Source organism: Odocoileus virginianus, chromosome 17 (assembly GCF_023699985.2).
Source record: "Odocoileus virginianus isolate 20LAN1187 ecotype Illinois chromosome 17, Ovbor_1.2, whole genome shotgun sequence".
Lineage (NCBI taxonomy): Eukaryota > Metazoa > Chordata > Mammalia > Artiodactyla > Cervidae > Odocoileus > Odocoileus virginianus.
Window position 1 is genome coordinate 31,219,311 of NC_069690.1, and position 18,206 is coordinate 31,237,516.

The following is an 18,206-nucleotide window of genomic DNA, read 5'->3' on the forward strand; positions in this document are numbered from 1 at the left end:
GTTGAAAAAGGATCCATGGAATACTGCTTAGAAAACACCACTTAAAACCCAAATTCTCAGTGAGCTTTTATGCTATGTGTACACGATGCACACAGAGGGAATTCCTGGAACTTCAAGTGGAAAAAAACTACATTTAATGAGACACTTGCTATAGGATCCTTGAGCGGTATTTTTTACATCTGAATTTAAATAATGTCATATGGTGAATGTCATGGTTGGAGGTAGAAGGCTTCATGAGGATAGGAAATGCCTGAAACCAAAGACTTTTGGAACCTGTTCCCCAATGCTAACACCTACTAATTCATACTCATCCATGGACCTCCAGGAAATGCTCCCAATGGAAGCAAATGCAAGTCAAACGCCTTATGCCCTCAACCATCCATGAAAATAACATTTACAGAAGATGGTGGACACAGACAGAGGGCAGAAGTGTGAGAAGAGCCCAAATGTAATCAGATCAATAGCTACCGCCCGACATCCAGGGAAGCAAACAGAGATCACAGCAGGAAACCCAAGAACAGCACACTAGGAGCCTGGCAAGTGGGCCCACTCCCTCTGGATCCTGAACTTGGGGAGGATCAATAAACCCCATGAATAAAGGGTCATGGTGACTGCTCTGCATTTCTCAGAGTCTCAGTGACCAGAGTAAATATGTCATGGCTTAAGATGGAAAGAGAACAAGGAGTCGCATCCAGGCATTTGAAGAATCTCGAATGAATCCTACTCTTTGAGCAGGTGAAACCTTTGTGAGGCATCTCGCTACAGTTCTCCTCTTGGGAGCTATATAATCTTGGGATGGGGAGAGGGGTTGGGGGAGAGAACAGAGACTTCACAGCCTTTGGCTTCCCCTTACCTCAAGCAAAACCCCACCTTGTCGCCTCACACTCCTGGGTCTTGGGTGGGATAGTGGTTAAAGACACTCTTTGGCATCAGATAGCCCAGCTCCAAGACTAGCTTTGCAGATGCTGGGACCAAAGGCAAGTTATAAACTAAGGGAGATAACACTTACCTTTCTAGGCTGCAGAGTAGATAATTACATGCCTTGCAGGTGAAAAGTTCTCAATAAGGCGTGGACCTTATACAACATGACATGGGTCATAGAGCGTGACTCAGAACTTGATCCTCACGTACAATGTGGGCTCCGCCCTATTCTCAGCTGAGGGACGTCGGCCAGGTCACAAGAACCCTGAATGCTGACCACACGTGTGGCTCTGTGCTGACTCGGCTACACCCTGAACTGTGGACATACAGTCATTTCTGGGACCTCACTGTTAAACCCAGACCCTGCTTCTAGCGGAGTGTCGTTCTATGTATCCATGTTAACTGAGCCTTTTTAAGTTTGGGGAAAGTGGGTCATCTAACACACTCTTAACAGAGTGAAAGTGAAAGTTGCTCAGTCATGTCCGACTTTTTGCGACGCCACAGACTATACAGTCTATGGAATCCTCCAAGCCAGGATACTGGAGTGGGTAGCCTTTCCCTTCTCCAGGGGACCTTCCCAACCCAGGGATCGAACCCAGGTCTCCCACACTGCAGGCAGATTCTTTATCGGCTGAGCCACAAGGGAAGCCCAAGAATACTGGAGTGGGTAGCCTACTCTTCTCCAGTGGATCCTCCCAACCCAGGGATCGAACAGGGGTCTCCTGCATTGCAGGCAGATTCTTTACCAACTGAGCTATCACGGAAGAGGTTACTAAAATCAAACTTTAAAAATCAAACTGTAAGTCCAATTGTATCTGGAATCTGGATGATGGCAAATATCACCTATAGGAGTAGACACTCCATTTCTTTGTGGGGTTGTTTTTGTTCTGGTTTTGGGTTTTTGTTGTTGTTGGGGGTTTTGTTTTGTGGAATCTTAGTTCCCCAATCAGGAATCAAACCCATGCCCCATGCAGTGTTAAGTGTGGAGTCTTAACCACTGGACTACCAGGGTTTCTATATACAGTGTTTTATAATGATGATACTCTCAAATTCTCATGTATCCTTGAGTTTGGGATGCAGAAGGTATTTCCTTATAGATCTGCATTCTCAGTATTTGTTCCTCCATCACTTGAAGTTGACCCATCACCCGGTCAGTTGTGAGGGGGCTGTAGTCCCCCAACCTATTTAGAGGCAAAAATCCCAGATAGGGGAGGCATGTCTTGCTACTGGTGGTAAGAACCCAGTCAGACATTCTTTCCATGCTGGCATCAAGGTTCTATTCAATACTGTCTCGGAGCAGAATCCTCCTGGGACAGAGTTATAGAACCAGTAACAGGTCCCTCAATAGGAAGGGAAGGGAAGGCAGAAGGCATCAGGGCCCAAGAACAGTTCACTTTCAGGCTTCATGAATGTGAATGAAAAAATTAGTTACCAACGGACATATGTTTGGCACTTGGGGATGCAGAATGAATGCTTAATAGAGTATGCAAGCTGAAAAACAGAAACGGGGAAGAGTACCAGGTACATAAGAGCTGAAACCTTTAAGGAATGGCAGAGACCTTGTGAGAGAGAGCCTAGGAGGTAAGATCAGAGAATGGAGAACAAAATCATCTTAGTTGGTGGGAGGTGGAAGAGAGCCTAATGGGAGAACCAGCACCATGCATCAGATATAACTATGAGCTTCTGGATGGCAATTTCGCTGCATGTCAAAGCTCTACAAATGCATGGACCCTCTGACAAATCAATTACATTTTCAAAAATGAATTCTAAGGAAATAATCAGAAATACATACAGTTATTAATACCATGCCTGTCTGAGGGCAAGGGCCACTTGGAAATCTCTGTACCTTCCCCTCTGTTTGGTTGTGAACCTAAAAATGCTCTAAAACATTCTTTAAAAGTAGCACTGCCTTTCCAAATCTACATTTAAGAATAAACACCACTGAGCATGTATCCCACCAAAAAAAGCACATTCAAATTCATAGATATAGTATAATTCTAATCTTGATGACATGTTTGTGTGTCTTCAGATTGGGTGACGCCTACTTAAGCATGATTACAAAGAAGACCAAAACACTCTAAAATGAATAGTCATTCCTAAGTGAACTTTGAGTGATTTTTATCTTTTCTTTTTTTATCTTCTTTATCTATTTTTATGTTTATTGCATTTTTCAAATTCCCTCAGGAAATATCTATTACTTTTATAACCCCCCCCAAAATATATCTTTATAAAAAAATAACACACTCCTACTGTATAGCACAGGGAACTATATTCAATATCTTGTAAAAAACCATAATAGAAAAGAATATGAAAATGTATACATACGTGTGTATATTTTACACACACACACACACACACACACACACACACACGCTCATATATGAATCACTCTGCTGCACACCAGAAGCTAACAAAGTGAAAGTTGCTCAGTCGTGTCCGACTCTTCGTGACCCCATGGACTATATAGTCCATGGCATTCTCCAGGCCAGAAATACTGGAGTGGGTAGCCTGTCCCTCCTCCAGGGCATCTTCCCAACCCAGAGACTGAACCCAGGTCTCCCACATTGCAGGCAGATTCTTTACCAGCTGAGCCACAAGGGAAGCCCAAGAATACTGGAGTGGGTAGCCTATCCTTTCTCCAGTGGATCTTCCCAACCCAGGAATCGAACCGGGGTCCTCTGCATTGCAGGTGGATTCTTTACCAACTGAGTTATCAGGGAAGCCTGTTGTAAATCAACTACATTTCAATTAAAAAAAAAATTAAATGTATTTTTTTCTAAATGCTATAAATATCTGATACTATAACTCCTTACTTATAAGTGTCTTTATGAAACATCATTTTTGTTTCTATACATTAAATGGTAAATGCACATTTGCAAGTAAGTTGCTTGTTATTGAAGGATTTGCCCCATATTTACCGTCAGCAGCTCTTTTTCCACTTCATCATGAACTAGATCAATTCCCATTCTCTTCTCTCGATGAAATAGACATTCTCGGGCTACCTACAAACACAGAAATAATGGAAACACTAATACAAACTGACTAAAATCAGTGACTAGCACTTCTAATAAACCTGTTTCTAAGACAAGTCAATAAATACTCCCAATACCAACTTTTCTAGCCATTTTGTTGAAAACCAAACAAGAAACTCACTGTGACAACTAAATGAATCCCTACTACTAGTGAAAAGGTAAAGAGTTTGAAAAACTACTGATTTAGAAAGTTGACAAAATGAAGCAGATGGTGTCCTACCTAATCCCCACAGATCATCTGAGAAAATTATTTGGCATTAATTCCTTCTAGAGAATAGTTCAATAACCCAAATCATAGTCTTCAAGATATTATTTCTAAATATTTTCTACTGAGAAGTGAGAGGAATAAACAGTGATTATTTAAAGACACCAAAACATTTATGAAGCCAAAAATTCAGGTGATTATTAAGTACCATTTATTGCTTTCCTAATTATAAAAATAGTACACCTCAGTCATTAAATAGAAAAAAAGAGAGAAATTGAAAATGTTATTCATACTCTTATCACCATTGTGTTTGCTTTTAACAAAACAGAAGTTATAATGCCCTCATAATTTTACATTTTAGGATTGATATTAAATAGTAGACCTGAAATAGTCTTTGAGACAAAGTATGTTAATGACTCCAATAGAAAACAGCTTAGGTAGCCAACAACTAAATTATGTATGAAAGAACATTATGTGTTAAACTACTATCTTTCAAAGAGTATTTCATGACGTGGGATGTTAAAAATTTTTAAAGCATAAAATAGTATGTACACCATAATCTGGATATAATGTCATTGAACAAAATCTTGGAGTGAATCTCTAATTTTTTAATAGTACAATGTACACTTACTAGAAGATGAATTAATGAGTTGAAGGAAATTCAGATTTTTTTTTTTTTTTGGAAATTCTGTTTTTAATGTGTATTACAAAATTGCTTTCCAGCAAGTTTCTTTTTTTTTTTTTTTTACATAGTATGTGCTTTTTTAATACCAGGACAAGCATCCTCTGAGAGGTCGGGCAGGCCCTTGATTAACATCCGCTTCATGTTTATGCTGATAATACTTCACGCTTTATATGTTTCTTTGGATTTTTAAAAGTATGCCGTGCTGAGCACTGCCAAAAACGAAATGTTTGCTGCTTTCAGGGGCTCCTGGTCTAAAGAGGGCTCCAGCCACAGGTGGAAATGTGATCTAACAGGCCCTGGTGGAGGGAAACTGGGTGCCCTGGAGCCCAGGGAAGGCTTTCCTTAGGAGGGGACATTTGAGCAGAGCCCTGAGCTCCCAGCAAAGGAAGGAAACAGCTGCATGGCGTGTTTGGCCATGGGGTATAGAGCCTGCACAGGAGCAAGGGGGGGGCCTGAGTCAGGTGATCCTGGGGTGGAGGAACCCCAAGGGGTCAGGCCTAGGAGGTAGATGAGCATTGTAGGTAGATGTGTCACTGCCCCTCATCCTACCCAGGGTGCCAGGGCTTCTACCCCAGGGCAGGGGGTGAGGTCACTGTCCCTCTGGGCACAGCCATTGATGAAGGGTACTCCCAAATGCTCTTCAGACATGAATGGGCCCCCTCTCAAGGGGACAGGCTTGAATGGCTGCCACTGGGCACATGAAAATCCCTTGTGTCTGGTCCTGATGCTGAGAGGGCCCTGCAGGCAGGCCTGGGGCCAATCTCCGTGGCAGGTCAGCTCCAGTCCCCCCGATTCCAGCTGTGCGGGTGGGATGCTGGGCATCTCACCATCCCTCCTGCAGGCTCAGGGCAGCACACGTTCCTCGTGGCACCCTCTGGCCACCGGCTCCATCTTTTCCCAGCAGGTTTCTACTCATCCATAGTCTACTAGCAATATATGGAGTATCTGTCTTCTGCATTTTTGCTGACCCTATACATTATCAGTTTTCATTTTTGCAAATTTGAATGAGCCAAAGTTTCACTTCATGCCTTAGCTTGCATTTGTTTCAGCTTGCAAGTTTATCATTGAGTTTTAATATTTTTTCTTACATACAGTGGACCATCGGTATATCCTCTTTTGAGATATATCTGTTCATGTGACTAATTCTCATTTTAATTAGGGTCTTCTGCTACTGTGCTGATTGTAAATGTTTAAACACACAAGATATCTGGACCAAAAAAACCGCAGAAAAGAAATTTAAATTATACCCATCTTATGGAAAGCAGTCATCATTGAAAGGAATGGTTAGGGAAGAAATTTAATCTCCTCTGGAATTAAGTAAAAGAAGTGGCTATCATTTTAAGAGTTCATTAAAGTGGGAGTGGGAGGGATGTAGAACAGACCAGAAATCCTCAAAATGACCCAGAGCTCAGAGAAAGTACGGAAGGACTTCTGACCCCCACCCAAAAAAAATTCATGGTAAGTTCATTTAAAACAATCTCATTAGTGTCCTATAGACCTCTCTCAGGATTTCTGTGGTTCTGTGTATTTGTGTGCACTTGTGTTCAGTGGGGAGGAGGCACAGTGAGAAGTTACAGTGTGGGGGAGGGGTCTCCAGCAAACCCTCCAACCCACTAGACTTCCAGCTCCTCAATACTCTAATCTCGTCTACTACAGATGCCATAAAATAAGACCTACTGGAAATGCTTATCACTTGGAAAATGAGTTATACAAACATGGAGTAAAATGGTGTTAGCCTTGCCCATCCACATACATACAACGTCTCAAATAATTTGTCATTTGCACATCTTCAGAGACAGAATGTTTTCTTTCAATGGTAGTGGACAGAATGTGGTCAGGGTAAGGAGGAGAGCAACATACACTCAGAGGGTTAGCGGTAATTTGATCTCCACTCAGAAGCCGAATCAGAGGCCAGTAACCAGATGAAAGGCTGCCTCCAAGACCACAACTGGCTCAACCTCCATCCCATTTCTCTATTTAATCAAACTCATTCCATCTCCTAAGAAGGTCTTATTTGATCATTTCACTGTGCCCCAAAGTGGAATCACCACATGCACTCAGAAGGCATTTCATGACATAGACTAAAAGAACAGCTTATCTTTTTCCTTTCAAACAATGTTTATATTAGACCAGGGACAGCAATGACCAAGCAGCCTATTTAAGAGATACGAAAATGGCATTTTCACCATAAAACACTGTGTGTCCTAAGAATGTCACTTTTTCATACTGTTCATGGGGTTCTCGTGGCAAGAATACTGAAGTGGTTTGCCATTCTCTTCTCCAGTGGACCATGTTCTGTCAGAACTCTCCACCATGTATGGTGGGAGAGCTGGACTACATGTATGTATGGATGGATGTGAGATACAGTCATGTATGGACATGAGAGTTGGACTATAAAGAAAGCTGATTACTGAAGAATTGATGCTTTGGAACTGTGGTGTTGGAGAAGACTCTTGAGAGTCCCTTGGATGGCAAAGAGATCAAACCAGTCACTCCTAAAGGAAATCAGTCCTGAATATTCATTGGAAGGACTGATGCTGAATCTGAAACCAATACTTTGGCCACCTGTTGCAAAGAACTGACTCACTAGAAAAGACCCTGATGCTGGGAAAGATTGAAGGCAGGAGGAGAAGAGGATGACAGAGGATGAGATGGTTGGATGGCATCACCGACTCAGTGGACATGTGTTTGAGCAAGCTCTGGGAGTTGGTGATGGACAGGGAAGCCTAGCGTGCTGCAATCCATGGGGTCACAAAGAGTCAGACATAACTGAGTGACTGAACTGAAGAATGTTGCCTTAATTAGCCTGTGTGCAGAATTTTCTCCTTTTTTTTTGGCTGTGCCACTGGGCTTGCAAGAGGAGATCTTTGTTCTCCAACCATGGATTTTACCAGTGACCTCAGCAGAGAAAACACAGAGTCCTAACCACTGGACCACCAGAGAATTCCCAAATTCTAGTTAAATGGCTGTTCTGAAAAATGTGTGAAAAATAGCAGTGGTTTTATCATCAATGAAACTTGTTACAGATATATTGATAGGGGCTTGGCTCCTACAGGTTAACTGAAATATACTGCAATAGATAAATGATCTTGACAATTCAATGACTGGGTTATAATCCATTTAGTAAAGCCTTATGTTTACCTGAAGAGGGGCTTCTGTCTCCATCAAAGCCCTCTCCAACCTTTTCTTAATGTCAGTTAGTTCATTTGTCTCTCCAATCATTGCATCCAACTCATGAATGATTTCAGATTTCCAAAACCCTATGTCGTTGACTCGTTCTCCCAAGTTTTGGGTGGAGTCTGCCTGGGTTTTTCTCGTTTGCTGGTATTTGTCTTGAATCAAGCGAGATGTGTCCACCCTTAGTCTCTCTGAATTGTGTCGGGAAGTGTTGGACTCTTGAAAGTTGGTTAGGTTGGACCTGTACCAATCATCAGGTGTATACCTGGTGAAGAGGGTAGTTCTGTTGGAGACAAAAGGTAGCATGGTGCTCTCGGACACCCTCTGAGATCTGGTGCAGTACGGATCCAAGGTTGGCCAGTTGGACGCTGCTTTGTAGTATGTGCTTGGTCTCCAAGGCAGGCTCAGGCTATGGGTCAAATTGTAGTGGGGGAAGCGATCCCTGTAGCTTGAAGCCATGGTACTGATGGCTGGTAGGAAGCTGGTTGGTGTTGGTCTAGGGTGGGCATAAGTTGCCGTTAAGGTAGAACCTAGAAGCTCCATGATGCTCAAACACTATTTGTAAATCTCTCCTGTTTAAAAGAGGTCAGGGGAGGCAAAAATAGATAGTCACATAAACTAACTTAGGCAAAAACTTACACATAAAAGGTCACATCTGCCTTACTATAAGTAGCAATGGTAACACATTAGATATTTGTTTTAATTTGATGTCCACCTTTACTAGTGATAACATATCCCAATTATTTTTTTAATCTCTGTATCTCTAGACTGTAGTCAAATCACATTTTTGTAGATTTTGGCCATTTGAGTTTTTGAAACTTTTTTTTTAATTATGAAAAGTAACATTGTCTTGTAACAGATTCAAATCAAGAGGCTGAACCATGCTTTTTAACAGGTTGGGTTCAAATCTTGGCTGAGCTCTTTACTAACTGTGACACCTGTGCAAATGATTTAACCTCTCAGTGCCTCATCTCTAAATTGGGAATAATAATAGCAATCACTACTTTGGATTGCTACAAGCAGTATTAGCAGCAAGGGGTTACTTGGTAGTATTCCCCGGCCCCAGCCCCCATCGAGCTTCCTAAATAAACATGCGATCAGAGTAGCAATGGCAAGTATGCAAACACAGTTCAAGGAAGTACCCTGATACCCTTTTCGTGGCAACTTGCCACCCCCAATATACACGGACATGTAACTCAGCCCCTGCAGGGCTATGAGGATCGAGGAGGACGAGGCTGAGTGTCTGGAATACTTAGCACAGTTCCGAGCACAAAGTAAAGGCTCATAAATGTTAACTTTAAAAATTACTAGTGTCGAGGAATAAACAAAGTAAAAGATGACTATCCATTCTTTCCCATCAAAAAACTACTCTTCAGAAGTATACAGTGTGAATAGTTCATTAATAGCTTTATCTTTCCAGATTTTTCCTTTTCTTATACTAACACATATACTATTTTTAAATCTGTATACATCTCCCTAACATACATATGCACAGGGCTTTTTAATACAAAAACTGAATTACCTTAATCATTATCTTAATTATCAATGCATTTTCGCATTATATATATATATATATTATATATGTTATATATATATAACATGCATTATATGCATGCATTATATGCATATATATATATATGTTATAATATATATATAACATGCATTTTTAAAAATAAATGTATTTTGGATCTCTCTCCTTATTAAAACATATAGATGCACTTCATCCTTTTTGGGGGCTTCCCAGGTGATGCTAGTGGTAAAGAACCCATCTGCCAATGCAGGAGATGTAAGAGACACAGGTTCGATCCTTAGGTCAGAAAGATCCCCTGGAGGAGGGCATGGCAGTCCACTCCAGTGTTCTTGCCTGGAGGATCCCATGGTCAGAGGAACCTGGAGGGCCACAGTCAATAGGGTCTCAAAGAGTAGGACACAACTGAAATGACTTAGCACACCCTTTTTTACCAGCTGAAAAGTATTCTATTGTCTGGAATTTGAGGTCACTGTCAGTCCACAAAGCCAAGGATACCATAGACTATGACATACATTTCAGCGTCTAAATGTCATTCTACTTGGGGGTTAATGTCTATGGACTCTTTTACTGAAAATAAAAAATAATATCAGATCCAATTTTGCAGTCTGCTCATAACAAACAAACAAACAAACAAAACAAGTTCAATGATTCTTTAAATAGCTGTTTTGACACCATTGGTACCCAAACCACAAAATGATCTATTTGTCGAACTGTGGCTGAATCAAAATCCATTTGGACCGAATGTGATGAAACAGCTGCCAGCCGCCACAGGTGGTGTCCCCCACAACACTAGCTCCCTGACTATTTCCTAATTCTCCCCTCCCTCAGCCCCCAAATGCCTTATACTGCCCAAGCTTAGGTTACAACAGAGAAAACAAAAGCCTTAACAACCACTTGCCATTGTGAATCTCTGTTTGAAACACACTGCTTTTTGAAAAAGCAAATTCAAAGTAACTTGAGACCTTAGGGGCCTCATGGCTACTTTTAGTTTCAACCTCTTCCTCAAGTCCCATATAGAAATAAACTGGTCAGTTTTCTTTGAGACAGAAGCTTCAAGTAAGACTGGACCACTCTTGATTGGCTTTTTTTTAATTACTGACAACAATGAATCTAAAAGTTAACGTCACACTTGGTTCTTCAACCATGGAATTCCAGGCATTATAGAATTACTACATGTATTTAATCGACATCTATGATGTTGAATCTTAAGGCACTTCAATCCCTGTTTGTCAAATATTGAACCATGAGTCATCCACTCCAAAGGGTGAGATGTGAAAGGCTGAGGTTCACAAGCCAGAGAAGACCTATGAATTGAGAAAATCAATATGGCTTGTAAAAGCATCCAGTGATATTTTTAAATTAGAGATGGGATATAATTTAAAACCTGGAATCTGAAGTATAAACTCAGTTGCTTTAAAAGCTCCCAGATATAGAGCTCCTCACATATGGCAGTAAGTTTCACATGAGAGACAATATTCTCTCTCTATTCCAGACTCCAATATTCCATATTCTATCTTATCAGCCATGACTGTGCTCAACTGCTCAGTCGTCTCTGACTTTTTGTGACCCCAGGAACTGTAGCCTGACAGGCTCCTCTGTCCATAGAATTTTCCAGGCAAGAATATTGGTATGGGTTGCTGTTTCCTATTCCAGGGGATCTTCCTGACTCCAGGGATCGAATCCATGACTCCTGTGTCTCCTGCATAGGCAGGTGGATTCTTTACCACTCCACCACCTGGGAAGCCCTATAAGTCATTTAGGAAGACCTAATAAAAGACAACAGCATGGTAATATTTTTCCCCACTTTGGCCAAGAAAATTAAGAATGTCATGGCCCCTAAAATACTTAACTCAAAATAGATTTCTGCCTTCAACCAGGAAAGAGCAATAAAAAGTAGACTTAGCCTCTTCCAACTAAAAAACTAGACAAAATATATGCAGCAACTGTTTTCAGGCAGCACAGGACTCCAATCCCTGAGAGAAGAGAAACAAATACAGTGAGCCCTCTGATCACCTGGAGGCAATTTCCAGACCATGGGGAAAACAGATGAAAACCAAACACAGCCTGGAAGCTCTGACCTCAATTTGTGAGTTTAGGAGGAGGTCAGAATTTGGAAAGTCTGAGACAGCTGGAAGCTGTGATGCAGGATTCTGGAATAAAATGATTTATGCAGAAACAGAGCTCCATAAATCTATGTAGGGTCCACTTGAGTCTTTGCTGAGTAACAGACTGTACAGACACCAAGAGACATTCCAAAGACCTTAGCAAAGAACGATGGCAGTGTTGTTAGCTGAACAATTCCTAGAGCCAGAGAAGGCACAGAGACATTCTGAACCCAGACCAGTTAGGAGTAGAGACCTATTAGTGATCACCTGGAGCATTTGGTGGAGACCCCAGAGAGGTCACACATTAGAATTGGGGCTGACCTATCTCTAGACTGAAGGTACTAAAGACTCTAGCAAAGCTTGAATACAAGCCTCAAAAAACTGAAGCTAACCCACAAGTAAAGTGCCTGACAACAACAAAATGCTGAAACATATAATACCACAATGTCCAGCACCCAATCAAAAACATCCAGACGTGCCAAAAAGCATAAAAATATGACCCATAAATAGGAGAAAAATCAGTCAACAGAAGCAGGCATAAAAGTGGCGGAGATGTGATAGAGATATAAAACTATGTACAGGTATTTAAAGAAAGACAAGAACATAATAGAAATATGGAAGACTTAAAAAAGAACCAAATGAAACTTTAAGGATAATGTGAAACAGATCATCAGTCCAGGTTTGATGCATGGGACAGGGCGCTCAGGGCTGGTGCACTGGGATGACTCAGAGGGATGGGATGCAGAGGGAGGTGGGAGGGGGGTTCAGGATGGGGAACACATGTACATCCATGGCTGATTCATGTCAATGTGTGACATATATTTTCACAATTTCACTGGATTGGATTAATTGCAGAATAGACACCAGAGAGGCAAAGATTAGTGAGCTTAAATCTAACCAACCCAAATTACAGAGTTTTTTAACTAACTGAAAAAAATGAAAGGGGCTCAGTAAACTACAATATAATATCAAGTGGTCTAACATCATGTACTCGGAATGTCATATTAGGAGAGGAGACAACATATCTAAAGAAATAATGGCAGGAAATTTCCCAAATTTGGTGAAAACTATAAACCGCTAGGTCTAAGGAGTTCCATACACTCCAAGAGGATAAGTATACGCCTGTATGTGTGCACACACACCACCACTACCACCACCTCCTCAAGGCTCATCTTAATAAAAGTGCTGAAAGTCCACAATAAAGAGAAAAATTTTTAATCAGAGGAAAAAGCACATTAAGTATTCAAGAAAAAAAATAACTGAAGAATTCTTCTCAGAAGCTCTGCAAGCCAGAAGACCATCAAACAACCTCTTCAAAGGACTGGAAGAAACTGTAATCCTATTCTATTCTAGAATTCTATTCCAGTGAAAGTATCCTTCAAAGATGAAGTTGAAAATAAAAGTTTTTCTTAATAAAAGAGCAAAAGCCAAGAAAATTCAGCAGCAGCAGAACTGCAGTAAGAGACTTGGTAAAGGAAATTATTCAGGCAAAAGGAGATTATACAAGATGGAAACTTGGATCTGCCCAAAGAAATGAAGTGTCAGAAATGTTAAGTATGTGTGCTAATAGAAAAAAAAAAACAACCTTTTCTAACTTTTAAAGTTCTCTAGAAGATGGTTGTTTAAAGTAAAAATAATAAAAAATGTACTGTGAAGTTTATTATAAAAAAATAAAAGTTGTATGATAATAATAGCACAAATGATGGGAGAGCTGAAATGGAAAAGTACTACTGTAAGGTCTTATGATTAAATGGAATAATGTTATTTAAACGTATACTGCAATAAGTCAAAAATGCATACTGTAAACTTTAGAGCAGGAGTTCTCAAAACACGATCCAGGAAACCAAAGGCTTGCCTCAGACCTCCTCTGGGGTAACAAGGTCAAAATTATTTTTATAGAAAATACCCAGATGCAATTTGCCTTTTTCATTCTTGTTCTCTCACAAATGTACACTAGAGGTTTCCAGAGGTGACATAATATGTGCTATCACGACAGATAATATAGAAACAGATATGAGAGCCAGATAAGAGAAATCTTAAAACTTTACCAAAAATGTAAAACAACACCACTCTTCTCACTAAATTTGTTTCAGAAAACATGGTTTTTCAATGGAAAGTGTTATGTATGCTACTATCTAAGAGGCTTTCGACATTGTTTTTTAAAGAGTTAGTATTTTTAATTTCTCAATTTTAATTTCTAGTAAGTATCAACAGTGTAATTAAATTAAAGCTCTACAGGATATGTTCTCTGACCATATCAGAGTTAAACTAGAAATCAATAGTAGAAACGTATTTGGAAAATCTTCAGAAAGTAGGAAACTAAACAACACACTTCTAAATACCCTCTGGGTCAATGAAGAAATCACACAGGAAATTAGAAAATATTTTGAACTGAATGAGAATAAAAAACAGAACACATCCAATTTATGAAATGCAGCTAAGTGTATTTTGAGTGAGGTTTTTAGCTTTAAATGCTTATACTAGAAAATAATGAGCCAAAATCAATGATCTACACTTTCATCGTAATGGCTAGCAAAAAAAAGAGAAAGAAAGCAAAGTAAACCCAAAGTAGAAGTAATAAAAAGTTAATGAAATAGAAAATGAACAAATTTTTGGAAAGCAATGAAATCTTAACAGTAAAATTGATAAACCTCTTGCAAGACTGATTCAGATTTTAAAAAGAAGACAAAGTACTACCAGAAATGAAAGAGGGAATACTACTAAAGACCTTGCAAACATTAGAAAGTTAATAAGGTGCTATTACTAACAACCTTATGCCAAGGAATTTGACAACAGAGAGGAAACAGACACCATTCTTCAGACACAACCAGTCAAAATTAACTGGAAGAAAAATGTAACCTGAATAGCTGTATAGGAATTAAAGAAATTGAATATGTAACTTAAAATCTTTCTTCAAAGAAAGCGTCAGGCCCAGATGGGTCCAATGAGAAATTCTACCAAAGTTTTAAGGAATAATATCAGTTTTTAAAAGCCCATCACTTACTTGGGTGATGTGCCTTTCACAATATTTAAATTATTTTCTAAATTCTAACTCAACCTCTTCCCAAGAGGCCATGAGCAGCACATACTAAGATCATTAACTGATGCTATAAATATCTCATATTTGCAAGCAAACTAAACAAATTCTTTGGGAAGATGACTGAAAATAGCTGTGGAAAAATTCATCCCCTAAATCATGCAATTGTTTTTTATTTTTTGCTTTTAGTCATGACCAAAAAGCATTTTAAGAAATAAGACCTGTTACAAAGTCAAATACAGTATTTGACTGTATTCATTGAAGGTGGTGTCAATAGTTATTTACATACTGGAAAAATGCTATAATAGTCTTCTATAAATATTAACATGCTAAAATATAATTAATCATACAGAGATTGTAAGTCTGGGAAAGCTCTATTTAAAACCCAAAAAGTGGTCTCAAGTTGGAGAAAAACATTAGCACATTTAGGCAAGACTTTAAGATCATAAATATTTTAATGTATAAAAACCTATAAATCATAGTCTACAGAAGGTATGACAAGGACAGAAAGTTTCCATGAATTGTTTCACACCTTGTCTCAGATCAGTGGCCAGCACAGGCTTGAAAGAGCCACACAAAACCTCTGTTCCTTTGGCCATATGTATTTAATTCCAATTTCAAGCTGAAACAGAAATAAAACACTGCCCCTAACACATTAATAAGTACCAGACTTGAAGAAATTATATCATATTTCAATGTTTAAGTAATTTCTCCCTATGCATATATTAAATAAGAATGCAGGAAAAGTTTAATAACTCTTTCTTCTAAAATAAAAGCTTGATAAGAAACTCTCTTCATTGCTCGTGAGAGTATAAATCACTACACACTGAAGAACTATGTATGGGGCACTATTAAAGTGGAAAATGCACATTCTCTAAAAACCAAAATTCAATATATATTATATATATACACACACAAATACAAAAACCCAAGTTTATATACAATTAGAATGTACAAGAATATGCTTCTAGTAGTTTTTAAAAGGGAAGAGCCTAAAAGTCCATCGACAGGAGTACGCATGCGTAATTTGTGGTAAATTCATGCCAGAGTAATCACACAACAGTTAAAAGCAACGACCTAGAGCATGCATAGAATGATATCATTATATAACTGTTCAAAAGGACAGTATATATTGGTTTCTGGATAAATACCTAAGGAGTAAAAGTATAAAAATATGCAGAGTATAAATAAACACTATATTCTGGTAGGTGGGGAAGGAGAAAAAGGACATGAAATTCCCAAGGGACACATAGGCGGCCTCTTCCCTGTAACAGCTGTTTGGTTTTTTGTTTGTTTGTTTTTTAAACAAGGCATACATGCATGCTTGAACACTTTATTTTGTGAAATATTTTCTTTTATAAAGAAAAAGAAATTTTATCAAAACACTTGGCCTATAAGTCAATTTGCTTGCTTTTTCCACAATAGCCAAATGAGTAATTTTACCATTTCTAAAATGTTTATTTACCTACACCTACACAAGAATCCAGGGAGAAAACAAGGACTTGGTGTAAACTGCCAAAATACAAGTGAGCACGTCATAGCCAGAGCTAAGCAGAAAAGGCCGTGATCAGGAGCAGCTGCCATGCTCTGAATTTCAGCACCTCTTTGACGGGCCAGGTGACCAGTTGTCCAGCCCTCCCCTTGGCTGCATTCTGAAGACCTGGGTAAGGAATCCGGGAGAACAAGGACCAGGGTTGGGGCACCGTACAGGTGACAGGTGTAAGAAATTATACTTAGGGTCTGGGGTTCTGACGCCTCCTTCCTGGCTCTGCATTTAGAAATAACTTCTCAATCCTTGAAAAGCATCAGAAATATGCATTAGGAAGGCTTGGGGGACTCAGTAAGGGTGCCTGTGGGTTTGTGTGGTTTTTATTTGGAAGGGTGGGAGGACAGAGTGAAGATGGACGGGGAGGTGAGAATTCCAGGGTTTCCAAGACCTCACCCCGAATTCGGAGGCCAGACGTTGGAGTCCGAATCGGGGCGGGGGCGCTGTAGGGGTTGTCCCAGCGGCAATCAGGCGCCCACGGGGCCACTCACCTGTCAGGGGTGCCAGGCGAGGGGCAGAGAAGCGGGCGGTGGGCTGGGAGGGGTCGCAGCCGCTACACCTACAACCCGCTGAGGCTCGGAGGACCGGCCCCGCCCTCGCCCCGCCTCTCCCGCCTGTGACGTCAGTGCCCACGGACCACTCAACGGCCGCCGCTGCGGGCTCGCCGGCATTCGATTGGCCGGTGGAGAGAGAGAGGCGGGTGGTGGGAGCTTGAGGGAGGAGGGAAACCCGGCGGGAGGGTGATGGTTGCCATGGACGCTCTGGCGCCTAGTAACCACGCCTCGAGGCGGAAGGGGTGAAGGGGCGAGGGATTCCCGGCCAAATGTTGGTGGTCCATTCTAGGAATGCTGACAGGCACCCACATTTCCACCTGCTTCGCTCCATGAAGGGATTATCCAGCGAGCTTTCCGCACTTCCTCACTCTCAGGAAACGATTTGGAGCCTCTGTAAACAGGAGCCCTCGCTGTTTGGATAGGTCTGGGCCAGGTGTCTTACCTACATCAGTGTTCATCCATGCACCTTCCATTACATACTCAGGCTTGGAAAAGTTCATTGACTTAGGCAAGGACGAATCAAGTCTAGGCTCCCAGATCCTTACCAGCGCCCTGCCAGCGTCATCCTATTTTCCCATATTCCTTACCAGCTACTCTTTCTATATCTGGCCTAAGAAACAGTTACCCTGAGCTACGCTTTTTACTGGGCTTCCCTTGTGGCTCAGCTGATAAAGAATCTGCCTGAAATGCGGAAGACTGTGTTCGATCCCTGTGTTGGGAAGATCCCCTGGAGAAGGAAATGGCTACCCACTCCAGTATTCTGGCCTGGAGAATTCCATAGACTGTATAGTCCATGGCGTCGCAAAGAGTCAGACATGACTGAATGACTTTCACTTCACCCTTTTTACCGGGTGGCTCAGTGATCAAGAATCCACCTGCCAAGGCAGGACACACAGGAGACTCAGGTTCGATCCCTGGGTCAGGAAGATCCCCTGAAGGAGGAAATGACAATCTACTTCAGTATCCTTGCCTGGAGAGTCCCATGAACAGAGGAGCCTCATTTCAGTTCAGTTCAGTCACCAGGCCTCCCTGTTCATCACCAACTCTTGAAGGTTACTCAAGCTCATGTCCATTGAGGTGGTGATGCCATCCAACCATCCCTCTGTCATCTCCTTCTCCTCCTGCCTTCAATCTTTCCCAGCATCAGGTCTTTTCAAATGAGTCAGTTCTTCACATCAGGTGGCCAAAGTATTGGAGTTTCAGCTTGAGCATCAGTCCTTCCAATGAATATTCAGGACTGATTTCCTTTAGGATGGACTGGTTGGATCTCCTTGCAGTCCAAGGGACTCTCAAGCATCTTCTCCAACACCACAGTTCAAAAGCATCATTTCTTTGGCGCTCAGCTTTCTTTATTGTCCAACTCTCACATCTATACATGACTCCTGGAAAAACCATAGCTTTGACTAGATGAAC

General features: G+C 40.8%; 1 protein-coding gene across 3 annotated transcripts in view; it reads right to left on the reverse strand.

The window, feature by feature from the left end:
* TEKT3 (tektin 3) overlaps positions 1 to 17,330 on the reverse strand; it is a 34,611-nt gene extending 17,281 nt beyond the window's left edge. The window contains exons 1-4 of one of the 3 annotated variants that reach the window (XM_020892267.2): positions 16,731 to 16,828; positions 15,226 to 15,315; positions 7,985 to 8,592; positions 3,840 to 3,923 (exon numbers count right to left, since the gene is read on the reverse strand). In XM_020892267.2, coding sequence (XP_020747926.1) covers positions 3,840 to 3,923; positions 7,985 to 8,563 — 663 coding nt within the window. In that variant the 5' untranslated portion in view covers positions 8,564 to 8,592; positions 15,226 to 15,315; positions 16,731 to 16,828. Of the gene's footprint in view, positions 1 to 3,839; positions 3,924 to 7,984; positions 8,593 to 15,225; positions 15,316 to 16,730; positions 16,829 to 17,235 lie in introns of those variants that run through there. The other 2 variants (XM_020892268.2, XM_020892266.2) reach the window with 2 other exon arrangements.
* Between the last annotated feature and the right edge of the window lie 876 nt (positions 17,331 to 18,206).